This window comes from Coregonus lavaretus, assembly GCF_964263955.1.
Source record: "Coregonus lavaretus genome assembly, contig: SUPER_35_unloc_5, whole genome shotgun sequence".
In the NCBI taxonomy this organism is placed as follows: Eukaryota; Metazoa; Chordata; class Actinopteri; order Salmoniformes; family Salmonidae; genus Coregonus; species Coregonus lavaretus.
In genome coordinates this window covers 348,718-376,492 of record NW_028167177.1, presented here as the reverse complement: position 1 = coordinate 376,492, position 27,775 = coordinate 348,718, and the positions used below count along the sequence as shown (strand labels likewise).

Below are 27,775 nucleotides of genomic sequence, written 5' to 3'. Positions count from 1 at the left end.
TTGTTGTGACATATCGGTGAATGCCGGATCCTTGGCCCATCTAAACACTTGAAAAGGCCTTGTGTTAGGCCTGGAGAAGTGTTATACCTTGTGTTAGGCCTGGAGAAGTGTTATACCTTGTGTTAGGCCTGGAGAAGTGTTATACCTTGTGTTAGGCCTTATGAAAAGCCTACAGTATTTGATAATTTACCTAGGCATTTTGGCAATAGAATAAGCTTTCAAATGATATCCACCTGACCCAGATTGCGATCTATAATGGACCGTTTTTGGTTTGCGTAAACAGTAATGTGATGGTGTGGATTTAGGGCTGTGTTCCAAGCTTCAGTTACTCATTGGCAAGGCTAGGAGAGCAAAACAATAAAGCATCTAATAATTGAAAGCTCTTTCCTTCAGTAATAAGATTTCATTAGACAGATGCTGCAAAAAGTACAGTAAATGTAAAATGCACATACAATCCAGTATTTGTAAGTCGCTCTGGATAAGAGCGTCTGCTAAATGACGTAAATGTAAATGTAATGTAATGTTTGGATTCAGTCTTGTGTCAGGTAAACCATTGTGTCCTCACCTTGGGTCTGAATTTCCCCATAATCTCCAGTGTTCCCTTTCAATTACTACCATGGTTATGCATCTCATATTTCTTCTGCTCTAAATAGTTCCATTTATCGCTAACCATTTACATGCACACTAATATCTCGTTATTATTGAAGATACTCAAGTATTCTGTTTATGAGTTGACGCACATCACGTCCAGTTTACAATAACCCGGATAAGCTCGTATCTTGGTTTTGAGAAATCCGGATATGATGCCTGGGTTATGCTGATTTTAGACGGGGTACTGTGGCATGTAAAATCTTATGCCGTTTACTGTTGGGGTTTTTTCCCGGTCTGCCAGGCTCAGTTTCACATAGTAGGCTGTCATGGGTGTTGTGTGATGATGTTTTCATCTGCTTGTCTACAGTTAGATACATTAAGCTTATCTTGCCATAACTTGTTGCCATAGAAGACTAAATAAAACAGTACTCACCAGAATAATGGCATAAATCGAATGAACACATTACGGTTAGCCTAGGCTAATCTAAACTCTGCAAAAAAAGAAACGTCCCTTTTTCAGGACCCTGTCTTTCAAAGATAATTCGTAGAAATCCAAATAACTTCACAGATCTTCATTGTAAAGGGTTTAAACATTGTTTCCAATTTTTGTTCAATGAACCATAAACAATTAATGAACATGCACCTGTGGAACGGTCGATAAGACACTAACAGCTTACAGATGGTAGGCAATTAAGGTCACAGTTATGAAAACTTAGGACACTAAAGAGGCCTTTCTACGGACTCTGAAAAACACCAAAAGAAAGATGCCCAGGGTCCCTGCTCATATGTGTGAACGTGCCTTAGGCATGCTGCAAGGTGGCATGAGGACTGCAGATGTGGCCAGGGCAACACATTTCAATGTCCGTACTGTGAGACGCCTAAGACAGCACTACAGGGAGACAGGACGGACAGCTGATCGTCCTCGCAGTGGCAGACCACGTGTAACAACACCTGCACAGGATCGGTACATCCGAACATCACACCTGCGGGACAGGTACAGGATGGCAACAACAACTGCCAGAGTTACACCAGGAACGCACAGTCCCTCCATCAGTGCTCAGACTGTCCGCAATAGGCTGAGAGAGGCTGGACTGAGGGCTTATAGGCCTGTTGTAAGGCAGGTCCTCACCAGACATCACCAGCAACAACTGGTTGGGCACAAACCTACCGTCGCTGGACCAGAGAGGACTGGCAAAAAGTGCTCTTCACTGACGAGTCACGGTTTTGTCTCACCAGGGGTGATGGTCGGATTCACGTTTATTGTCGAAGGAATGAGCGTTACACCAAGGCCTGTACTCTGGAGCAGGATCGATTTGGAGGTGGAGGGTCCGTCATGGTCTGGGGCGGTGTGTCACAGCATCATCGGACTGAGCTTGTTGTCATTGCAGGCAATCTCAACGCTGTGCTTTACAGGGACGACATCCTCCTCCCTCATGTGGTACCCTTCCTGCAGGCTCATCCTGATATGACCCTCCAGCATGACAATGCCACCAGCCATACTGCTCGTTCTGTGCGTGATTTCCTGCAAGACAGGAATGTCAGTGTTCTGCCATGGCCAGCGAAGAGCCCGGATCTCAATCCAATTGAGCACGTCTGGGACCTGTAGGATCGGAGGGTGAGGGCAAGGTCCATTCCCCCCAGAAATGTCTGGGAACTTGCAGGTGCCTTGGTGGAAGAGTGGGGTAACATCTCACAGCAAGAACTGGCAAATCTGGTGCAGTCCATGGAGGAGATGCACTGCAGTACTTAATGCAGCTGGTGGCCACACCAGATACTGACTGTTATTTTTGATCCCCCCTTTGTTCAGGGACACATTATTCCATTTCTGTTAGTCACATGTCTGTGGAACTTGTGTTCATACAAATATTTACACAAGTTAAGTTTACTGAAAATAAACGCAGTTGACAGTGAGAGGACGTTTCTTTTTTTGCTCAGTTTAGTTAACACCAGTAAAGTTGTCTATTACACTTCAGCTTCGCTCGCTGAGCAAGGACGTTTAGGGACCGGGGAGAAAACTCAATCATTCCAAAATAGTGGAAAGATTGTACCTGTGTAAAATGTCATCAGTATGACCAGTTTTAAGGAAATGAAAAGCTGAGAAAACTATTAAACGAATGATAAGACTTAATATTTATTGGGTGTTGTGTGTTAATAAATTAATTAGTATTCTGCGCTGTAGCACACTGTCAGACGAGAGTGTTCTGAAATCGGTTTAGATCGCCAGAGTGAATTTACGAACGCACCCTAGATTACAGTAGGGGGCGCTGTGTTGAAGCCACCGTGCCTCCATCTTGGAACTCCCCCACCGTTGTAAAAAATATTTTGGAAGCTATAGAAATGCATTTATTAATGTCTACATTTGTTTTTTCTATTAGACACCTTAATTCATATTTTAAATTATATTATGTGAGCTAAACATAAAAAAATATAACATTTTCCTTAAAGTGTAATTTTTTTATATTACTAATGTTACTGTCCCCACAAAACAAAACAAAAAAAACAAAAAATGTAATTTTGTCCTTGAAACATTTAATTGAAACACTGTAGAATTGCATTCATTCCTATGGAGGACTGTTCCAGATTCATCCATTGGACTGCCAGATGGTGAAGCGTGATTAATCACTCCAGAGTCCAATGAGAGTCCAATGGTGGCGAGCTTTACACCACTCCAGCCGACGCTTGACATTGCGCATTGTGATCTTAGGCTTGTGTGCGGCTGCTCAGCCATGGAAACCCATTTCATGAAGCTCCCGACAAACAGTTTTTGTGCTGACGTTCTTTCCAGAGGCAGTTTGGAACTTGGTAGTGAGTGTTGCAACTGTGGACAGACAATTTTTATGCGCTACGCGCTTCAGCACTCGCCGGTCCCGTTCTGTGAGCTTGTGTGGCCTACCACTTCGTGGCTGAGCCGTTGTTGCTCCTAGGCGTTTCCACTTCACAATAACAGCACTTACAGTTTACCGAGGCAGCTTTAGCAAGGAAGAAATTTGATGAACTGACTTGTTGGGAAGGTGGCATCCTATGATGTTGCCATGTTGAAAGTCACTGAGCTCTTCAGTACGGGCCAATCGACTAATTTGAAGGGATGTCCACATACTTTTGGTCATGTAGGGTATGTCAGCTAAAGAATGGTTCCCAGCTATCTCCTGCATACATCTCACACACTTTTATGATTTCTTCCCATTGTGGACACTCCTGTGTCTGATAAGGTTATTCTGGAAGGAGAAGCTCTTGTAACACAGTTTACACTTGAAGGGTCTCTCTTTGGTGTGAACAGTCTGGTGCTTCTTCACATAGTTCGCCTCAGCAAAGCGCTTCCCACACGTGAGGCAGGCGTATGGCTTGTCTGCGTCCGTCTTAATGCTTGGCCTCCCACATTGTGATCCAATGACACCAGAGGAGGTAGAAGCAGGAGCCACCACCCTCAGGTGGTTAGTCTTTGAGCTCCCTCCTTGACCTCTAGCCATTGTTTGGGTGTTAGGATTGTGTGCTGTGTTATAGGCTAGATACTTCTCGTGTTGAACATCCATCCTGACCCTGTCTGTATTTGTGGGGTAACCATGAGGTAACTGAGGAAGGCTAGACCCAGGTCCAGGCCCAGGCCTTCTATGAACCCAGTCACCAGGCATTAGACGAGACCCTGAAGAAGACAGACTTCCTGTTAGACTACCACCAGGGGGCTCTCCCACCACTCTCTGTGAAGGCTGAAGCCCAGTGTGACCTGCTCTGTTCATCATGGATACTGTGGTGTTTGTATCATAGGAACAGGAGGGTCTATCTCTATCAGCCCCAGGCCCTGCTTCATCCCTGCACTGAGACTGTGAAGAGAAGGGTCTGGGCTGCAGACTGGATCCCTGACTGGAGCCTCTATCTCTCTGATGACCACCAGGACTGAGGTTGTTCAGTCCCCCTGTCCACTGGTTGTGTTCTGTGTGGTGGTGGTGGTTGAGTCTCTGTCCCTCTTGGTTCGGTCCTGTTTCCGACTCGGGAAGGAAGAGAAACGGCTCCTGATCCAGGGTTCTTATCCGGGGCCAGGGTTTGTGACCAGCCGCTGCAGAGGTCCAGTCTCTCCCATCAGCAACACTGGACATCAGCAGGTCCTCATGAACTGCAGACTGTAAACACAAATTGTACAGAAGAGCATTTAAAGGTTTATATAAGAAACTCTTTGCTGTACACAGAGAAACATTACATGATATCCTAAATGTTAACCACAGTCAAGCTCATCTTTAACACTGTGATTCAAGTATATTGGCCCATTGGAGTTGACTATAAAAAAAATGTCCATATGTGTTGATTCAAGAATTAAGTATAATGTTTTGGTTCGACTGAGATAAGGGAAACTCAGTCCCTGCAACAATACAAAAATAACCAAATCAGTCAGCACGGAGTCAATTATTTATTTCATTTCAACAAAATGGTCATACACTCAAATAATGTGAAGTACAGTACTTTTATTTCACAACACGATATGTAACAAGTAGAATAACTTTTCTCACTATGGTAACACTACTTTTTCTGTATATCTGGTACCTTCGCTTTGATCAAATTAATTTTTGAATACTTTGGAAAAGGTTCGACATTACATTACACACAGATTCACTACTTTATGTCAAGTAAACACGAATTAAAGGTCCCATGCAGCCGTTTTTATCTCAGTATCTAATCATTTCTGGGTAACAATTAAGTACCTTACTGTGATTGTTTTCAATTCAAATTGTCAAAAAGAAACAAAAATAGCTTCTTAGCAGAGCAATTTCTCAGGCAAGTATGGAGCTAGGACGGTCTGGGAGTGGTCTGAGTGGGGAGGGGAAAACTAGCTGTTATTGGCAGAGAGGTTTGGAACTCTCTTATTGGTCTATTAACTAATTTACCACCTGGTGATGTCACCAGGCAGGGCCAAAACTCTATCCCACCAAAACAGGCAGAAATTTCAGGCGTATTATAATTTTCACAGTATTATTCTAACCTCAGTGAGAAAATATATCTCAAACACAGGAAAATCACATTTTTGACTGCACTGAGCCTTTAAGGCACTATCATTTCCCCACAGTCTGTGGTGCAACATGGCGTTGGTGGATGGAGCGAGACATGATGTCCCAGATGTGCTCAATTGGATTCAGGTCTGGGGAACGGGCGGGCCAGTCCATAGCATCAATGCCTTCCTCTTGCAGGAACTGCTGACACACTCCAGCCACATGAGGTCTAGCATTGTCTTGCATTAGGAGGAACCCAGGGCCAACCGCACCAGCATATGGTCTCACAAGGGGTCTGAGGATCTCATCTCGGTACCTAATGGCAGTCAGGCTACCTCTGGCGAGCACAAGGAGGGCTGTGCGGCCCCCCAAAGAAATGCCACCCCACACCATGACTGACCCACCGCCAAACCGGTCATGCTGGAGGATGTTGCAGGCAGCAGAACGTTCTCCACGGCGTCTCCAGACTCTGTCACGTCTGTCACATGTGCTCAGTGTGAACCTGCTTTCATCTGTGAAGAGCACAGGGCGCCAGTGGCGAATTTGCCAATCTTGGTGTTCTCTGGCAAATGCCAAACGTCCTGCACGGTGTTGGGCTGTAAGCACAACCCCCATCTGTGGACGTCGGGCCCTCATACCACCCTCATGGAGTCTGTTTCTGACCGTTTGAGCAGACACATGCACATTTGTGGCCTGCTGGAGGTCATTTTGCAGGGCTCTGGCAGTGCTCCTCCTGCTCCTCCTTGCACAAAGGCGGAGGTAGCGGTCCTGCTGCTGGGTTGTTGCCCTCCTACGGCCTCCTCCACGTCTCCTGATGTACAGGCCTGTCTCCTGGTAGTGCCTCCATGCTCTGGACACTACGCTGACAGACACAGCAAACCTTCTTGCCACAGCTTGCATTGATGTGCCATCCTGGATGAGCTGCACTACCTGAGCCACTTGTGTGGGTTGTAGACTCCGTCTCATGCTACCACTAGAGTGAAAGCACCGCCAGCATTCAAAAGTGACCAAAACATCAGCCAGGAAGCATAGGAACTGAGAAGTGGTCTGTGGTCACCACCTGCAAAACCAGTCCTTTATTGGGGGTGTCTTGCTAATTGCCTATAATTTCTATCTGTTGTCTATTCCATTTGCACAACAGCATGTGAAATTTATTGTCAATCAGTGTTGCTTCCTAAGTGGACAGTTTGATTTCACAGAAGTGTGATTGACTTTGTGTTGTTTAAGTGTTCCCTTTATTTGTTTGAGCAGTGTATATATACATATACACATATATATATACATACACACATATATATATATATATATATATATATACACACACACACACACACACACACACACAGTACCAGTAAAGTCTGGACACACCTACTCATTCCAGGGTTTTTCTATATTTCTACATTGTAGAATAATAGTGAAGACATCAAAACTATGAAATAACACATATGGAATCATGTAGTAACCAAAAAAGTGTTTGACCAAAAAGGAGAGTGATGGAGTGCTGCATCAGATGACCTGGCCTCCACAATCACCCGACCTCAACCCAATTGAGATGGTTTGGGATGAGTCGAACCGCAGAATGAAGGAAAAGCAGCCAACAAGTGCTCAGCATATGTGGGAACTCCTTCAAGACTGTTGGAAAAGCATTCCAGGTGAAGCTGGTTGAGAGAATGCCAAGAGTGTGCAAAGCTGTGATCAAGGCAAAGGGTGGCTACTTTGAAGAATCTCAAATATAAAACTTTTGACTGGTAGTGTATATATACACTAATCAAAAGTTTGGACACACCTACTCATTCAAGGGTTTTTCTTTATTTTTACATTGTAGAATAATAGTGAAGACATCATAACTATGAAATAACACATATGGAATCATGAAGTAACCTAATATTTTATATTAAAATAGCCACCCTTTGCCTTGATGACAGCTTTGCACTCTCTTGGCATTCTCTTGAATGAGTAGGTGTGTCCAAACATTTGACTGGTACTGTGTGTGTATATATAAATAAATAAATAAATAAATAAATAGAGAAATAAAAGAAAAATATCTCAAATGAATATGCAACCATTTAAACAACAGCATTAGCATGAGAAGCAAAAACATATTTTAGTTACTGATCTAAAAGTGGATATTTTCCTTCCAAAAACATTTATTCCATGCTGGAATCAAAACTGTGCTCACTCACAGAGTCCTCATCCATTCGTAGAAGAGAACGAACCGCTGCGTAACGTAAACTACCCTGCGTCCTGTTTGATTTCAACTGGGAATGAACACTGTTGCGCACAGCTCTAGTATGATGGCTGGCTGTCGTACAAAGGGCGTTCACACACTGCTGGAAAGCCCAGCTCATTGGCTATCTAGCTAGCTATGTTACAAAACGATAGGTGGTCATAGGACCAAAGTACTGTCAATCAAGTGAACACCGCTTGTCTCATTGGTGCGTAACGATGGCTGACCTTCATGGGCTAATTGACGTGTTGTGTTGCCAATACGTAATGTAGAATGATGAAACAAGTTTGGTTGCCTTCTAGAGTGTCTGAGGATTGCACAGAAACCGAACTTGACCGGGTTAAACAACGTTTTGCCGATTAGAGTCGGAATTCATGCAAAACGCTGTATACAACATGGATTGTGTTAGGATATAAAAATGGATTTTATCAAACAAAACTATGCTACATTTTATCTCTGGGACCCTCAGGATGACAAATCAGAGCAAGATTACTGAATGCAAGTACATTATTTACCGTCAGAGGTGAATGTATCAAACCAGTTGCCTTGATTAAAGTGTTGTTGTTGTTGTGCACTATCCTCAAACAATAGCATGGTATTTATTCCGCTGTAATAGCTACTGTACATTGGACACTGCAGTTAGATTAACAATAATTTAAGCTTTCTGACGATAATACATGTCTATGTCCCGGAAAGTTGGCTGTTGTTTACAACGCCATTCTAGTCACATATCGCATATTGAGAAGCAACTGTCCCGATTTCGGGACACTGATCCTATGGAGGTTAAGTCAAAACTGTAACTAGGCCACTTAGGAACATTCAATGTCGTCTTGGTAAGCAACTCCAGTGTAGACTTGGCCTTGTGTTTTAGGTTATTGTCCTGCTGAAAGGTGAATGTGTCTTCCAGTGTCTGTTGGAAACCAGGTTTTTCCTCTAGGTTTTTGCCTGTGCTTAGCTCTATTCCGTTTCTTTTTATCCTAAAAAACTCCCCAGTCCTTGCGGATGACAAGCAAGCCCATAACATGATGCAGCCACCACCATACTTGAAAATATGAAGAGTGGTACTCAGTGATGTGTTGTGTTAGATTTGCCTCAAACATTACGCTTTGTATTCAGGACATAAAGTACATTTCTTTGCCACATTTTCTGCAGTTTTACTTTAGTGCCTTATTGCAAACAGGATCCATGTTTTGGAATATTTTTATTCTGTACAGGCTTCCTTCTTTTCACTCTGTCATTTAAGTTAGTGTTGTGGAGTAACTACAATGTTGTTGATCCATCCTCAGTTTTCTCCTATCACAGCCATTCAACTCTGTAACTGTTTTAAAGTCACCATTGGCCTTATGGTGAAATCCCTGAATGGTTTCCTTCCTCTCCGGCAACCGAGTTAGGAAGGACGCCTGTATCTTTGTAGTGACTGAGTGTATTAATACACCATCCAAAGTGTACTTAATAACATCACCATGCTCAAAGGGATATTCAATGTCTGCTTTTGTTATTTTTACCCATCTACCAATAGATGCCCTTCTTTGCGAGGCAATGGAAAACCTCCCTGGTCTTTGTGGATGAATCTGTGTTTGAAATTCACTGCTTGACTGAGGGACCTTACAGATAATTGTATGTGTGGAGTACAGTGATGAGGTAGGAATCCATGCAACTTATTATGTGATTTGTTAAGCAAATGTTTACTCCTGAACATATTTAGGCTTGCCATAACAAAGGGGTTTAATACTTATTGACTCAAAACATTTCAGCTTTGAATTTGTAATTCATTTGTAAACATTTCTAAAAACATAATTCCACTTTGACATTATGGGGTATTGTGTGTAGGTCAGTGACACAAAATCTAAATTTAATCGATTTTAAATTCAGGCTGTAACAAAATGTGGAAAAAGTCAAGGGGTGTGAATACTTTCTGAAGGCACTGTACTATAATTAAAAAACGGTAGCGTTTTTGTGGACTGTAGTGTTTTTGCGGGCATGACTGGTTTTTGTAATGCTGAAAATACTGTAGTATTTACTACAGTATTCTACAGTATACTACAACATTCTATAGTAAGCACTACACGATTGAGTGATACTACAGTGTGTAGTATAGTATTCTACAGTATACTACAGAATTCTATAGTAAGTACTTTAGTATTCTAAACTGTAGTCTTTTTTCATTTGGGGCTCAGCCAGTCTGTTGTCATGGAGACTAAACTCAGTTGTTGTTTTGTGTTCGACTGTCTGTTTCTGGTTGTGGTTAACAGTGTTGTTCCCCAGCCCAGAGTTGAGGACGCTGTCCCATCCACTGACCTCCACTATCTCGCCCTGCTCAGTGATGTGGTCCCCCGGGCCCTTGGCTGCGCCTGTCTGGGAATCCAAGATGGCCACCCAGTCTCCCTTGTTAGCCTCCAGCCAACCATCTGCAGGAAGAGGTTACAAAATAGACATTTAGGAGTTTAAGTCAATTACCTGGTCAAGTACATAAATTATGTGTGTTTTAGTATCTAAATATAAGTATTGATTTCATTTTATGAATGAAGGAAAAATAGCCATCACTATTCCCATTGAAGATCTATTACTGTATGTAGGCTATATGTATTTCTCCCTTACCTTGCTCCCCCATCTTTAGTCCACTCAGAAGGTCAATGCTCTCTGGTCCGTCTTCTATTGTCTCCACTTTGACTAGCAGCAGATCAGGCTTCCCATCCTCCATGTCTACAGACTGTAAGAGATACAGAGTGAGAGGATGTTGCATCAAGAAATCTGATATGAGCACCCTGCTATGGAGCATCTTCTGATTGGGCAATGAGGGATTGCCATGAGTACTATGCAAACATGTTAGTTGCTTTGATACTATGCAAACGTGTTAGTTGATTTGATTATGTGACACTCTTTAAAGAGATTAACTCGTGGATACCATTATTATGTTTCTGCGTCCAGTATACAGGCAGTTAAGAGGTAATTCAGCCAACCAATGCTGACTAGCTTGCTAGCTGTACCCGAAGATTTCCAGTGTTTGCAGCTAAGCTAGTTCGCACTGGTTCCCAAAATTACCTCTAACTTCCCTTTAATGGTTTGATAATTCATAGGCATGGTCCCACACTTGAGACAAAATGTATCAAGACCTGGGCCCGTATCCACAAAGAGTCTCAGTGCTGATCTAGGATCTTTCTGAATAATCTTATTCATTATGATCTAAAAGGAAAAACTGATCCTAGATCACTCCTACTCTGATGCCGCATTCAAAACAACTGGAAACTCGAAAAAAATACAAGGTCTAATCATGACGTCAGTGATCTTCTGGTCGGACAGTTACGAGTTCCCAGTTGTTTTGAACGCGACATGAGCGCCTACTCTAAGAGGCTTCTTCCTCCTATGGTACTACAGCCATTAATCTTTTTTGTATTTTGTATTTTATATATTTTTTATTGCCAGTAGACAGAAGAAATGTTATGAATTGAACATCATTTCATGGAATGTGAAGTCTATGGCACATCGCATTAAAAGGAAACAAATATTTAATTACCTAAATGAATTAAAATGTGTCATAGCCAATGTTCCCTCTAAACTGCGTGCCCAGTAGCCCGGGACTGCCTCGCAGAAACATCAGCCCACAGAGAGAAGCATGAGATTGAACTTTCTAGAGCAATGGTCACCAACCGGTCGATCGCCAAACATTTCTGTAAAAAACCCAACGATAAAGTCTTGTGTTCCTATTTAGTTTTATTTGTCTCGAGCTGTTGGCGGTAAGTGCACCTGATTCACCTGCCCTGTGCGCCGGGTAGGCGAACTGTTGCCATTTTCAACCATTTCATGTGTCTGAAGGCACAAGGTCTGCATTCCCGGCGGACCCAGAGAGCAAATCAAGTGCACTATAGGCCTACCGCTGGCCAATCGGATGGCTCAGAATCCAATGTCTGCAGTAACGTAGCAGGCATAAAAGAAAGCTACAGCGAAGTTGATACTGTGAGGTTTCAAAACGTTTAAAACCATGACTAGAGACAGACTGTCAACGAATACAGCAAAGAGCTGCTGTTTTTATGAGCGAGTTCATGTTTAAGTTCTTAGTCTTTGTATTCAACACTTTTATAAGCCATAAAATGCTACAACAAGCAGTGCAGCAGTAATGAATGAGTAGAAAAGTGTATCTATAGGCTTGCATTGTTGTTATTATTAGTGGCTTGGGTATTTTTTAATATCGAGGAATGTTTCACTTTCTCTGTTCATAGGAGTAACAACATGAGGCAGAAATAATGCGGTGAGACTCGAGTCACCCCATCAGCTGCAAGACGGTATAACTTTTTTTAATTGCCTGAACAACAATGTATTGGCATTGTTGAGCGGTAGAGCTCGGCTTGCATTTTGACTCAGAAAGCGATCTGGACACAGAAAAGGTTGGTGGCCACTGTTCTAGATATTTCCCTGTTAACACCATCAACGTTTCCATTTACTGTTGCAATTGTGATCGAATCAACGCAATATTAGCCACTTTCAATTTAACATATTGAAACAAAACGAACTATACAAGAGATTTTGTTGTAGGCAGAATGCATCGGAGTAGGATTCCATTGCATTGACATGCACTACTCACCCGTACTCTACACAGACCGGTGCGGCATAAACAATCAGAGCTGCAGTAGGCCTATATGCAAATAGACCATTGCCATATATGGATCTGTGCGATTTACTTTGAACTGGACTGTGTTTACAGCATGAGTGGTCGTGAGTAGATGTGCTTGTTTTGAGATCAAAGCGAGAGCTGCATGTAGCCACGTGTGCACATTTTGTTCATATCCTTTGCAAGTTATTAGCCCAGTTATAGATCATTTGCAGTCAGCAATAGGGGAGTGATTGCTTCCTATAAGAGCACAAAACGTGTACATTTCTAGGCATCTTTGAAAAGCGAGTCAGGTAAAGAGCTTTTTTTTTTACTTAAAGGGGCAGTGTTGTATTTTGAGACAGGCTTGAATAAGCTAAGTAGCCAATAGGCAGAGGGTATCATAATTTGTCTGATTCTCTGTAATAATGGTATGGGTATAATAATGCATTTTATTTTGTAATGTGGTTTCTTGCATCAAACACAACAACATTTTCAGTCACCTCCTTGTGTGAAAGACAAGTGGATAAACAGGTTAATGTCAAGCCCTGCATGTTTTTTTTTTAAACTCTCATGGAATATAGGCCTACAGTACCAGTCAAAGGTTTGGACACACCTACTCATTCAAGGGTTTTTCTTTATTTTTACTATTTTCTACATTGTAGAATAATAGTGAAGACATCAAAACTATGAAATAACACATATGGAATCATGTAGTAACCAAAAAAGTGTTAAATCAAAATATATTTTATATTTGAGATAGTAGCCACCCTTTGCCTTGATGACAGCTTTGCACGCTCTTCATGAGGAATGCTTTTCCAACAGTCTTGAAGGAGTTCACACATATGCTGAGCACTTGTTGACTGCTTTTCCTTCACTCTGCGGGCCAACTCATCCCAAACCATCTCAATTGGGTTGAGGTCGGGTGATTGTGGAGGCCAGGTCATCTGATGCAGCACTCCATCATCCTTCTTGGTCAAATAGCCCTTACACAGCCTGGAGGTGTGTTTTGGGTCATTGTCCTGTTTAAAAACAAATGATAGTCCCACTAAGCACAAACCAGATGGGATGGCGTATCGCTGCAGAATGCTGTGGTAGCCATGCTGGTTAAGTGTGTCTTGAATTCTAAATAAATCACCCACACTCTCGCCAGCAAAGCACCCCCACACCATCACACCTCCTCCACCATGCTTCACGGTGGGAACCACACATGCGGAGATCATTCGTTCACCTACTCTGCGTCTCACAAAGACACAGCGGTTGGAACCAAAAATCTCAAATTTGGACTCATCAGACCAAAGGACAGATTTCCACCGGTCTAATGTCCATTGCTCGTGTTTCTTGGCCGAAGCAAGTCTCTTCTTCTTATTGGTGTCCTTTAGTAGTAGTGGTTTCTTTGCAGCAATTCGACTATGAAGGCCTGATTCACGCAGTCTCCTCTGAACAGTTGATGTTGAGATGTGTCCGTTACTTGAACTCTGAAGCATTTGGGCTGCAATCTGAGGTGCAGTTAACTCTAATGAACTTATCCTCTGCAGCAGAGGTAACTCTAGGTCTTCCTTTCCTGTGGCGGTCCTCATGAGAGCTAGTTTCATCATAGCGCTTGATGGTTTTTGCGACTGCACTTGAAGAAACTTTCAAAGTTCTGGAAATGTTCCAGATTGACTGACCTTCATGTCTAAAAGTAATGATGGACTGTCGTTTCGCTTTGCTTATTTGAGCTGTTCTTGCCAGAATATGGACATGGTCTTTTACCAAATAGGGCTATCTTCTGTATACCCCCCCTACCTTGTCACAACACAATTGATTGTCTCAAACGCATTAAGGAGGAAAGAAATTCCACAAATTAACCTTTAACAAGGCACATACCTGTTAATTGAAATGCATTGCAGGTGACTACCTCATGAAGCTGGTTGAGAGAATGCCAAGTGTGCAAAGCTGTCATCAAGGCAAAGGGTGGCTATTTGAAGAATCTCAAATATAAAATATATTTTGATTTGTTTAACACTTTTTTGGTTACTACATGATTCCATGTGTTATTTCATAGTTTCGATGTTGTCACTATTATTCTACAATGTAGAAAACTGTCAAAATAAAGAAAAACCCTGGAATGAGTAGGTTTGTCCAAACATTTGACTGGTACTGTACATTGAACACCACACGTTGGCTGCTACTGTAGGCTGAATGATAGAATAGCTATTTCCATGTTAAAATGTTATGGGATGCATTTTCTCCATTGTTTTTGATGGTGGGCCACTCTGGTCCACCTACATTCTTGTCAAATAGTCACAGTAGCCTACGTGGCCACTGTTAAAACTGTAACTTAAAGCAGGCACAGCCTCAGAGTTCACAGTACACGCACGCTGGAAATTGCACAGAATTTTCACAATGTTCAAGCTTACGCTCAGTAGACCTGAAATTTGCTCAGTGGCAAAACATTTTTAAGGGAACATTGTTCATAGCCCTGTTGCAAGAAACTCATTTAATGGGACAACACATGGAACAAATTAAAAAAGACTGGGATGGAGAAATACATTTAACATCTTCTTCACCCAAAGCAAGGGGAGTAGCAGTGCTGTTCAAGAATACTATTAAGCGCAAGATAAAGTCTCAGTATGTTGAGCTCAACGCTCAAATGCCTTTGCTTTTTTCTGATATTCAGTGACGACAATTCAATTTCCCAGAATTACAGAATTGTGTTACAAGAGGGGATTTTAATCCAATATTGAATGTGGAGAACAGATCAACTAAGAAAGCCTTTACAGCTACAAAATCTAGAATATTACTATTAGATATGATCAATAACAATGGGCTTGTAGACATCTGGCAAATACTACATCCAGAAATCAAATCAAATCGTATTGGTCACATATTTAGCAGATGTTATTGCAGGTGTAGTGAAATGCTTGTGTTCCTAGCTCCAACAGTGCAGTAGTATTTAACAATGGAAGTAAAATAATGGAATTAAGAAATATATAAATATTAGGACGAGCAATGTCGGAGTGGCATTGACTAAAGACAGAGTATACATTTTACTCTCCAGTCCACTTCAGACTATACTATTTTTTTCTGTCCAACTCGCTTATCCCCAAGGTACAATCAGTGACAATAGATAACATTATTACATCTGATCACAGTCCAGTAAAATTGGTTGTAGAAATAAGAGGGAAGCCCACCCTAAATGTACAAGTGGTGATTTAACCCTTCACTAATGTCAGAGCATGATTCTGTACCTTTTATTTGCAAAGAAATTGAAGATTTCATGGAAATTAATGACAAGTCAACTGATGACTATTTTTGTTTCGGAAGCCTTGAATGCTGTTTTAAATTCAAAGTTATTCTGGCTGGAAAAGGAGGAAAAGACTTGAAAAAGAAACAGAGTTGGAAAGGGAAATGGAAGTGCTAGTTAGGTAATTCTACTATGAATGCACCTAATGTTAATCTGCAAAAAAAAATTACAATTTAAATATCAATACAACACGGTGGAAACGAAAGCAATTTAAGTAGAATTAGCATATTCAAGGTTGACATACTATGAAGAGGGGGAACAAGGCTGAAAAACTGCTGGCAAGAACGATAAAAGGACAACACGATCATATATCCCCTCCATAAAGAATGCTACTGGTACAGTATTAACTGGGAGGGGAAAACGTAAAACTAACTCTCTTATTGGTCTATTAACTAATTTACCGCCTGGTGATGTCACAAGGCAGGCCAAAACTCCATCCCACCAAAACAGGCAGACATTTCAGGCGGTCTTTTCAAACAGCTCTTACTCTAAAGGGCGTTATCATCATTTTCACAATTTAACAGTATTAATCCAACCTCATAGTGTGACAATATATATAAAACACAGGAAACTCACACTTTTGACTGCACTGGGCCTTAAAGAAGATTAATATAACAATCACTAAAATGATATGGGATTCAAAGCAACCACGCAAACTAATGGTGCCAAAATATAAAGGAGGCATGTCACTTCCGGATATTAAAACATATTACTTGTCATATGTAATAAGACAAACTGGCTCTACCCACCATAATAACCTCCCACTTGGTTAGCAACTGAATAAGAAATGTCCCACCCAATACCACTAAGATTGATAGCATACGGAATACTACCGGAATATCTGAAATACCATCCTACAAGTTCTGCTTCTTGGAACGTTAAAATTGTTGGAAATAAATGTGCGGTCTCATTATTGAACTCTTTTCAAGCAACCATCTGGAGCAACCAACACATATTAACCAATCCCAGACCAGTATTGTGGAGAGCAGAGGCGGCTGGTGGGAGGAGCTATAGGTGGAAAGGCTTGTTGTAATGGTTGGAATGGAATCAATGGAACGGTATCAAACACATCAAACATATGGAAACCACGTTCGACTCCATTCCATTGATTCCATTCCAGCCATTACAATGAGCCCGTCCTCCTATAGCTCCTCCCACCAGCCGCCTCTGGTGGATAAATTGGCTAGAGATGAGAGTTTGGACCGCGTCTGATTTGTATAAAGATGGTATAATTATGGATCTGAATGAACTGAAGGATAAGACCGGCTCTACCAACCATTTTAGAATCATTCAGATTGTACAGGCATTCAAGTCAGCAGATAGAACAATTGCATTGAAACATGATTTGAACGAATTGGAAAGTTTCATAAAGGATGTCCATTCCAAAAACTACCTAGCATCCAGGATATATAAATTCTTAAACGAAAAAACAAGGGTACTACACCTTCCCTTAAGGGAAAAATTGAGTAAAGATTTAAAGATGAATATACAAGAAATTGAATGGAAAAAGGTGTGGAAAACAGTTTAAAAATGTGCAGAGATTCTAAATCACAAATGGTTCAGTATAATATAATTAATAGAACTTACTGGACTCCCTATTAAACGTACAAGGCAAAAATGACAACTGATAGCAAATGTTGGTGATGTAAATCAGATGATGCTGGGCTTGAACATATGTTGGTCAAGTGTCCTAAGTTGAAAGCATATTGGAAAATAATATTCTCTCTATTTCAAGTAGCACAAGAAAATAGACTACACACAAATGCAGCCTTTATCTTGCTGGGAATAAACCACCCAGAAAATACACCAAATGCTTCCATGCTCAGGACACTAACTCATTCACTCTCATTGCTAAAAGGGTCATTTTAAGGCATTAGAAAGAGGAACAGCCACCCTCATTTGCAGAATGGCTCCAACTGTCAATGAACACTGTCAAATTTGAGAAAACTATTGCAAGTCAAAAGAATACGACAAAATATGGGCCAAGTTTAAAGCTACTGTCTCAGACTGAACAAAAACAGGGGGAAATTTATTTGTAATAATATGTAATTTCCAAACAGTATAATTACGTGACCAACAGAAAATACTATCAGCGCTCTGTATAGAATGAAGTGATGCTTATGTTTCGCCCTAACAATGGGTGGGAAGGCAGTCGGGAAGCTTAGGCCCAAAATAAGCCCATAGAAACGCATTGGGTTTATTTTGGACAGATTTTGACTTTGTCTCTTCCTCTCTGATACTATGCATGCATACAACAACCAAACATTTTTCATTAAGAGCTTAATGGAAACATGCAACAATAGCAAGCCTATCGTCTTACAGTCAAAAGGATATAGCCTATTATTGAACATGCAACTCCTGTAATGAAGCAGCTAATAAGATGTAATTTAAAGAAAATTGCCAAAATGCAATTCGCGGAAAACGCCATTCTAAACAGCGCACCTAATGCGTGTCACATATCAGTTTGCAAACAATGTAAAAAATCTTGGAGTTAATAAAGCCGCATACAAACATGGTCTCTTTTTTGCTTTCTTGAGTAAGGCAGCTCCAAAATGCTGGTGTTTCAGCCTAGCTCAGTGCTTTCTGTGGTGGTGGGGCAGCCAGCGGATAGGTGTTGGTAATGTTCTCTAGTTGCGCCATGATTAGCTCAGTGTTCTGTCACTCACGGGGACAGTATGTCACGGCCAAGTCCTAAGGGTAGAGCTAGAAAATTCAAGCCCCTTGGGTGCTGCCATATAGTTAAATTAGAAGTGCCCATCCAAGAAGGCTCAAGGTCAATGGCCACAGATAAAATGACGTCAAATCACGTTATATCTACAGTAGCTTTGATTGGACTGATCATGTCAACATCACACTTTCAAAATCTTAGCTAGCAGTCATCATCATGAATCAAGTCGACAATCTACTGGCAAATCCTTTTTAATCCTTGTCATATGACGAGAAATAATGAAGAGAAATTATAGATAAAACATATCGGTGCTCATCGGCCATAAACATTACACAACAAGTGTAGGCCCCGTGTAGCTCAGTTGGTAGAGCATGGCGTTTGCAACGCCAGGGTTGTGGGTTCGATTCCCACGGGGGGCCAGTATGAAAAATGTATGCACTCACCAACTGTAAGTCGCTCTGGATAAGAGCGTCTGCTAAATGACTAAAAAGTTGGAAATCGCAAATTCAACAATGAGTTGTTTGGAAGGAATCAGTGACAGTGGCTAACTGCAAGCATTGCAAAGCAATCACTAGCCTGCTATTCAGTGGAGTGGCTGTGTGGTCCCAAATCTGGGATTACGGGTCTCTTTTCCAAGTTTAAAATGATAAACATTCAACATTGGCCATGCTGTCAATGAAGCATGATTTGTGGCGCGCTCAAAATAACTGTTAACTCGGAACTGCGAAAACTTGACTTCAGTGAGTTCAAGACAACTGGGAAGTCGGTAAAAACTAGCTCCGACTGGGAAAATACGTTTTGAACGGTCATCCAATTCGGAATTGTAAATCTGGAACTCGGGCCTCTTTCTAGAGCTACGACCTGAAGATCAATGACGTCATCATGATTCGATCTTGTTTTTTTCAGAGTTCCCAGTTGTCTTGAAAGCACCATAAATCCAGAGAATGCCAGACTGATGACAAAATTTGCCAATGCAGCAGTAGGCCTATAACCTTTATTGCTCTTTCACACCGAGGATTGGTGATAATTGAGGGGGAGATGGTTGTAAAGATTTTTCAACTTGCTTACTATGAGAAACTATAGTTTAATATATTATCATTCGTAATGAATGTTCAAAAAACACTTTCCTAATTTTCTGCGCAGCAGGCCAGGTATTTCTATGCGTGCTCTGGCGCACGTGCTCCCACAACAATAGCAAACCAGACATGCTCATTGCTCACATGGAGCACTCCAAACAAAAGACAATGAAGACATTTACAAATGTTGTAAATGATGGTTATGAAATAAACCAACATTTGTTTCTCACAAGTGTAGCAGGCTGTGAACTCCACAAACAACGTTTCCACACTGAGAATTAAAACGGTAAATGACTGTAATTAGTACATGCATTAACAGAAATATATGTAACCAAATTATGGGGATTAACTGTACATTAACTACTGGTGACATACACTACATGACTAAAAGTATGTGGACACCTGCTCGTCGAACATCTCACTCCAAAATCCTGGGCATTAATATGGAGCTGGTCCCCCCTTTGCTGCTATAACAGCCTCCACTCTTCTGGTAAGGCTTTCCACTAGATGTTAGAACATTGCTGTGGGGACTTGCTTCCATTCAGCTACAAGAGCATTATTTCCATCTAATGTTATTTATATCTAATGTTATTTCCATCTAATGTTATTTCCATCTAACGTCATTTCCATCTAACGTCATTTCCATCTAACGTCATTTCCATCTAATATTATGTCCATCTAATGTCATTTCCATCTAATGTTATTTATTTCTAACGTTATTTCCATCTAACGTTATTTCCATCTAATGTTATTTCCATCTAATGTTATTTCCATGGTATGTCCCACGGGGGGCCAGTATGAAAATGTATGCACTCTAACTATAAGTCGCTCTGGATAAGAGCGTCTGCTAAATGACTAAAATGTAAATGTAAAATGAGATTGCATGGCTATTTGCTCGATTTTATACAGCTGTCAGCAACGGGCTGAAATAGCCGAATCCACTAATTTGAAGGGGGGTCCACATACTTTTGTATATATAGTGTATGTAATGGGGAATTGATAAAAAATCTCTAATCAAAGGGCAAACAATTCACACAATGAAACAATGAATGTGCAATAATTGGCGGGAGACAGCTGCGCCATTCTGGAGAGAGACTTCCCTTTATCTTTGCCACACACCCCTCCCCTTCTTGTCTCAACATTTTAAATTATACTTAAGAGACATTATATTCACAAATATTTTAGATGCTTTTCACTCAATAATCAGCTAGGCCTATTGCCACCCACTCTGCCCAAATTGCGGGCTTCCCAAATAGGCATAGGCCTACGAGCTTGTGATTTGAAACAATCGACAGCTGTTTTTTCAAAGAAGGTAATGATCCTCGATTCCTCTGTGGCGAAGTCATGCTTTCTGTTGAAGTATTTTGAATTATTGTATTTATTTCTGTATATATTTCAAGTGAGCGCGTCACTTGTCTCCGTGCTGCTGTGCTGTTTGTTGCTGCTACCTGCCAAACTTGACGGCTTTTACTTTTTTTAAACCGTTTAATCAATTTTCATTTAACACATTTTACCAACGTCTTAGTTATTTTTATACTCGGAGGTGACGTGTCGCTCATGGCTTCGCTCACCCCTGGATGTACCACCTGCCAGTACCTGAGCCAGAGAGTCGCTGAGCTGGAGGGGAAGAGTATCTGTCTTGCGCCAGATCAAGGAGGACGAAGAACTCCTGAACTCCATGGTTGCACAAACCACCTCCAAAATCGACGACGTCACCTGCCCCTGGCTCGGCAACTCCACTTCTGCGGAGCCTGTAACGGAGAAACTCCATTCGGTTCCCTTAAATGAGCCATGGCACAGGCTAGGAGCTAAACCGAAGGGCCCGGTCTGTTCCACCCCTTCTGCTCCGCCTCAGGATGCCTGGATTGCTGTCCGGGGAGTAAAGCACTCCAGGAAACGGAATCCATCAAATGTTTCGGAAGTGCTACAATTGGGGAGGAGATTCAAGGTCCTGGAAGACCTGGAAGTGCATTTCAATCATACTGTACAGCAGGGTTCTTCAATTCCGGTCCTGGAGGGCCGAAACACTTCTGATTTTTATTTCTACCTGGTAGTTAATTGCACTCACCTGGTGTCCCAGGTCTGAATTAGCCCCTGATTAGAAGGAGAGGATGAAAAACAGAGGTGTTTCGGCCCTCCAGGACCGGAATTGAAGAACCCTGCTGTACAGGGTCCCTCCGCTACATCTCTACTGCTGCCGTCTCATTCTCAGGTGGAAGTGCCCAAGCACACTCATCTGCGCTCCTTGCCTCCCGCTAGGTCGTCAGTCTCAGCTGCTAGCCCCCCTCAACCTGCTAGGAGGCAGATCACCCGGGAGAGGCCCCGTCATTTACCCAATAAACCCATCTGTAGTCCTTCCGTTCTCGTGGTGGGTTCATCCATGGTCCGAAACGTTTCAATCCGGAAAGCTGAGACTTTCTGCTACCCTGGCACTAGGATCCCTGACCTAAATTCCATGCTACCACTACTTATTAGCAAGCACTCCGCCGCTTCAACTGTCATTGTTCATGTTGGGTCAAATTACATTAAACTCCAGCAGTCAGAGAAATTGAGAGACGATTTTAAAACATTGATAAATACGCTGCTGGAATCTGGGAAGCAGTGCGTTAGTTCCGGTCCTTTTCCATCCCCACACTACACGGATATGGTTTTTAGTCGTATACGCCAATTACACACCTGGCTTAAGGGATACTGCTGCACGATGGGAATTCCTTTTGTGGATAACTTTGTAGCTTTTACAGACCGACCAGGTCTATTTCTTTGGGACAATTTACATCTTAACAGGTATGGCTCCAGCATCCTCTCCACCAACATGTCTCTTACTCTTGCCTCATGTAGAGCCTTTGATACCTGACGTTGTGTATTTTCGGGGGTTGACTTTTGGGATTGTACACTCCCCTATCAGACTATGTTCAATGCTCCTCTCCCAGTTTCATTAATTAGTCCCTCAATTGCACATATGGAACTAACTACAGCTAACAACCTTTCTGCAATTCCTAGATTATTGTCCAATCACCGTATTGCGAATACTACTTACATGCAGAGAGGTATTGTTAGTAGTAATCTTGTCCCCATAAAATGGAGCTCTGTCAATAGCCCGAAAATGGTTTATTGCTCATTCAGTGCAGCTTCAGGTGCTACCTTGGATACTCCATCTGATATGAATTCCCGTAGCAATGGCATTGGAATAATTCATTTGAATGCTAGAAGCCTGATCCAAAAGTTGGACTTTATTGAAATGTTGGTCTCACAATCAAATGTTGACGTACTGATTGTATCTGAATCGTGGCTGTGTGATTCTGTGCCTGATTCAGATGTTCAGTTGATTGGATACAATATTTATAGAGCTGATAGAGTTGGTAGAGGTGGTGGTATCGTGATTTATGTAAAATGCTGCTTAAATGTTTCTGTGTCCATATCAACCTCTGTCCCAAAGCAATATGAATGTCTAGTTTTAAATGTGGTACTTGGTAATAATGCTCATTTAACTCTAGCAGGGGTATATCGCCCCCCCTCAGCTCCTCCTTGTACTCTATGCAAATTATCTGATATACTGTCTAATTATGCAAACTCTGAATTACTGATTTTGGGAGATTTTAACCTGGATTGGCTTTCACCAGTATCCGATAAATTAAAAGACATGACTGAGCTAAATCTAACTCAGCTGATAACTAAACCAAAACGTCCCAACTTTAAGAATCCAGTAAAATCTACTCTACTAGACATTATTCTAACAAATACCCCCCATAAATACACAGCCAGTGGGTTTTTTTCAAATGATATCAGTGACCATTGCTCTATTGCTTGTATTAGAGATACCAGGCTGAAACACTCTGATCCCTGTATAATCTCTCAGAGAAATTATAAACATTTCTCACAGCAAGCTTTTATCCTTGACTTATACCACTCTGAGCTTTTATCCACTTGCTGCTTTCTGGACCCGGTTTTAGCCCTTGCTTTTTTCTCTTTTATTGTTACCTCTGTCTGATAAACATGCCCCGTTTAAGAATCACAGAGTAAGAAACCGAACCAGTTCTTGGTTCTCTCCTGAATTGTCAGGTATTTTTCTGCAAAAGAATCGGGCCTGGGCCTTGGCGAGGAAAACAAGTACTCCAGCTGATTGGCTGTTTTTTAGGCAATTGAGAAATAAATGTACTGCAGCTGTCAAAAAGGCAAAATCAAATTACTTCCTTAATGCTATGACAGATTCTGCAGGAGATCCTGCAAAATTCTGGAAAACCGTTAATTCACTGAAACGGGGGAATTCTGCTGTTTCTCTTCCTAAGCAAATTATCTCAGACTCCTGTATTCTAAGTGAAAAAAAATGATATTTGTGATGCTTTTAATAAGCATTTCATCTCTGCTGGTTTTTTATTTGAAAGGAAAAGTGGCCATTGTGGTACTGGCCAGTTAGTTGATTTTTCGTCTTGCTTTTCAACCGTTACTCTGAAAAATGGTAACCCTGTTTTTAGTTTCCAGAAAATAACTGAAGCAGAGGTTCTAGCTGCCCTGTGTGCCATTGATCCTAAGAAATCCTTAGGCGCTGACAATTTAGACCCGTACTTAAGTGTGCTGCACCTATCATTGCTGGTTCAGTGACACACATTTTTAATCTAACATTAAGCACAGGAAATATCCCTAAGGTGTGGAAAGCAGCTTTTGTTCTGCCATTACATAAGGGAGGTGACGGGTCGATAGTTATCCAAATCACTACCATCTCTAGGCTCCCTTGTCTGGCAAAGATCCTAGAATCTATAGTCAACAAACAGTTACAATCTTTTCTTTCTGTTAACAGTATTTTTAGCACCAATCAATCTGGTTTTAGATCTAAACACAGTACCACATCGGCCACTATGCTTGTTGTAAATGATATTGCAAATGCCTTAGATTATAGAAAGCACTGTGCTGCGTTGTTTGTAGATTTGTCAAAAGCTTTTGACACTGTAGACCATGCTATCCTTTTGAGTAAGCTGTCATCTATAGGACTGGGCACTGATGCCTGTCGATGGTTTTATGACTATCTTAAAGATAGAACTCAGGCCGTCATGGTCGACGGGGTCAAGTCTGACCCCTTACAGTTACTTAAAGGGGTCCCTCAGGGTTCAATAATTGGCCCACTATTGTTCTCACTTTATATAAACAACATTGGTGATGATGTCAGATATTGTAAATTCCATTTATATACAGATGACACAGTGATGTACTCTATTGCTCCAACAGCGGACCAAGCTATAATGCAGTTGGAGTCTGATTTTAGGATACTACAGGGGTCTCTTTTACAGCTTAAACTTGTTTTAAACGCTAAGAAAACAAATGTCATGTTTTTTTCTAGGTCTAAACTCTCAATTAGAAACACTTTTGTAATCACTAGCTTGGATGGTACTCAAATGAAACAGGTCTCTGCATATACACTGCTCAAAAAAATAAAGGGAACACTTAAACAACACAATGTAACTCCAAGTCAATCACACTTCTGTGAAATCAAACTGTCCACTTAGGAAGCAACACTGATTGACAATACAGTGGGGAAAAAAAGTATTTAGTCAGCCACCAATTGCAAGTTTTCCCAATTAAAAAGATGAGAGAGGCCTGTAATTTTCATCAAATGTACACGTCAACTATGACAGACAAAATGAGAAAAAACATTCCAGAAAAACACATTGTAGGATTTTTAATGAATTTATTTGCAAATTATGGTGGAAAATAAGTATTTGGTCAATAACAAAAGTTTCTCAATACTTTGTTAAATACCCTTTGTTGACAATGACACAGGTCAAACTTTTTCTGTAAGTCTTCACAAGGTTTTCACACACTGTTGCTGGTATTTTGGCCCATTCCTCCAGGCAGATCTCCTCTAGAGCAGTGATGTTTTGGGGCTGTCGCTGGGTAACACGGACTTTCAACTCCCTCCAAAGATTTTCTATGGGGTTGAGATCTGGAGACTGGCTAGGCCACTCCAGGACCTTGAAATGCTTCTTACGAAGCCACTCCTTCGTTGCCCGGGCGGTGTGTTTGGGATCATTGTCATGCTGAAAGACCCAGCCACGTTTCATCTTCAATGCCCTTGCTGATGGAAGGAGGTTTTCACTCAAAATGTCACGATACATGGCCCCATTCATTCTTTCCTTTACACGGATCAGTCGTCCTGGTCCCTTTGCAGAAAAACAGCCCCAAAGCATGATGTTCCCACCCCCATGCTTCACAGTAGGTATGGTGTTCTTTGGATGCAACTCAGCATTCTCTGTCCTCCAAACACGACGAGTTGAGTTTTTACCAAAAAGTTCTATTTTGGTTTCATCTGACCATATGACATTCTCCCAATGCTCTTCTGGATCATCCAAATGCACTCTAGCAAACTTCAGACGGGCCTGGACATGTACTGGCTTAAGCAGGGGGACACGTCTGGCACTGCAGGATTTCAGTCCCTGGCAGCGTAGTGTGTTACTGATGGTAGGCTTTGTTACTTTGGTCCCAGCTCTCTGCAGGTCATTCACTAGGTCCCCCCGTGTGGTTCTGGGATTTTTGCTCACCGTTCTTGTGATCATTTTGACCCCACGGGGTGAGATCTTGCATGGAGCCCCAGATCGAGGGAGATTATCAGTGGTCTTGTATGTCTTCCATTTCCTAATAATTGCTCCCACAGTTGATTTCTTCAAACCAAGCTGCTTACCTATTGCAGATTCAGTCTTCCCAGCCTGGTGCAGGTCTACAATTTTGTTTCTGGTGTCCTTTGACAGCTCTTTGGTCTTGGCCATAGTGGAGTTTGGAGTGTGACTGTTTGAGGTTGTGGACAGGTGTCTTTTATACTGATAACAAGTTCAAACAGGTGCCATTAATACAGGTAACGAGTGGAGGATAGAGGAGCCTCTTAAAGAAGAAGTTACAGGTCTGTGAGAGCCAGAAATGTTGCTTGTTTGTAGGTGACCAAATACTTATTTTCCACCATAATTTGCAAATAAATTCATAAAAAATCCTACAATGCGATTTTCTGGATTTTTTTTCCTCAATTTGTCTGTCATAGTTGACGTGTACCTATGATGAAAATTACAGGCCTCTCTCATCTTTTTAAGTGGGAGAACTTGCACAATTGGTGGCTGACTAAATACTTTTTTTCCCCACTGTACATTTCACATGCTGTTGTGCAAATGGAATAGACAACAGGTGGAAATTATAGGCAATTAGCAAGACACCCCCAATAAAGGAGTGGTTCTGCAGGTGGTGACCACAGACCACTTCTCAGTTCCTATGCGTCCTGGCTGATGTTTTGGTCACTTGAATGCTGGCGGTGCTTTCACTCTAGTGGTAGCATGAGACGGAGTCTACAACCCACACAAGTGGCTCAGGTAGTGCAGCTCATCCAGGATGGCACATCAATGCGAGCTGTGGCAAGAAGGTTTGCTGTGTCTGTCAGCGTAGTGTCCAGAGCATGGAGGCGCTACCAGGAGACAGGCCAGTACATCAGGAGACGTGGAGGAGGCCGTAGGAGGGCAACAACCCAGCAGCAGGACCGCTACCTCCGCCTTTGTGCAAGGAGGAGCAGGAGGAGCACTGCCAGAGCCCTGCAAAATGACCTCCAGCAGGCCACAAATGTGCATGTGTCTGCTCAAACGGTCAGAAACAGACTCCATGAGGGTTGTATGAGGGCCCGACGTCCACAGGTGGGGGTTGTGCTTACAGCCCAACACCGTGCAGGACGTTTGGCATTTGCCAGAGAACACCAAGATTGGCAAATTCGCCACTGGCGCCCTGTGCTCTTCACAGATGAAAGCAGGTTCACACTGAGCACATGTGACAGACATGACAGAGTCTGGAGACGCCGTGGAGACCGTTCTGCTGCCTAAAACATCCTCCAGCATGACCGGTTTGGCGGTGGGTCAGTCATGGTGTGGGGTGGCATTTGTTTGGGGGGCCGCACAGCCCTCCATGTGCTCGCCAGAGGTAGCCTGACTGCCATTAGGTACCGAGATGAGATCCTCAGACCCCTTGTGAGACCATATGCTGGTGCGGTTGGCCCTGGGTTCCTCCTAATGCAAGACAATGCTAGACCTCATGTGGCTGGAGTGTGTCAGCAGTTCCTGCAAGAGGAAGGCATTGATGCTATGGACCGCCCGTTCCCCAGACTTGAATCCAATTGAGCACATCTGGGACATCATGTCTCGCTCCATCCACCAACGCCACGTTGCACCACAGACTGTCCAGGAGTTGGCGGATGCTTTAGTCCAGGTCTGGGAGGAGATCCCTCAGGAGACCATCCGCCACCTCATCAGGAGCATGCCCAGGCGTTGTAGGGAGGTCATACAGGCACGTGGAGGCCACACACACTACTGAGCCTCATTTTGACTTGTTTTAAGGACATTACATCA

The 27,775-nt window shown here is 42.2% G+C and overlaps 1 protein-coding gene across 2 annotated transcripts in view; it reads right to left on the bottom strand.

Moving 5' to 3' along the window:
- Positions 1 to 1,460: 1,460 nt before the first annotated feature.
- Positions 1,461 to 27,775, bottom strand: part of LOC311110384 (uncharacterized protein) — a 38,471-nt gene continuing 12,156 nt past the window's right edge. For both annotated transcript variants that reach the window (XM_084188931.1, XM_084188930.1), the window contains exons 5-7: positions 10,393 to 10,504; positions 10,093 to 10,202; positions 1,461 to 4,706 (exon numbers count right to left, since the gene is read on the bottom strand). In XM_084188931.1, coding sequence (XP_084045057.1) covers positions 3,759 to 4,706; positions 10,093 to 10,202; positions 10,393 to 10,504 — 1,170 coding nt within the window. In that variant the 3' untranslated portion in view covers positions 1,461 to 3,758. The remainder of the gene's footprint in view (positions 4,707 to 10,092; positions 10,203 to 10,392; positions 10,505 to 27,775) is intronic.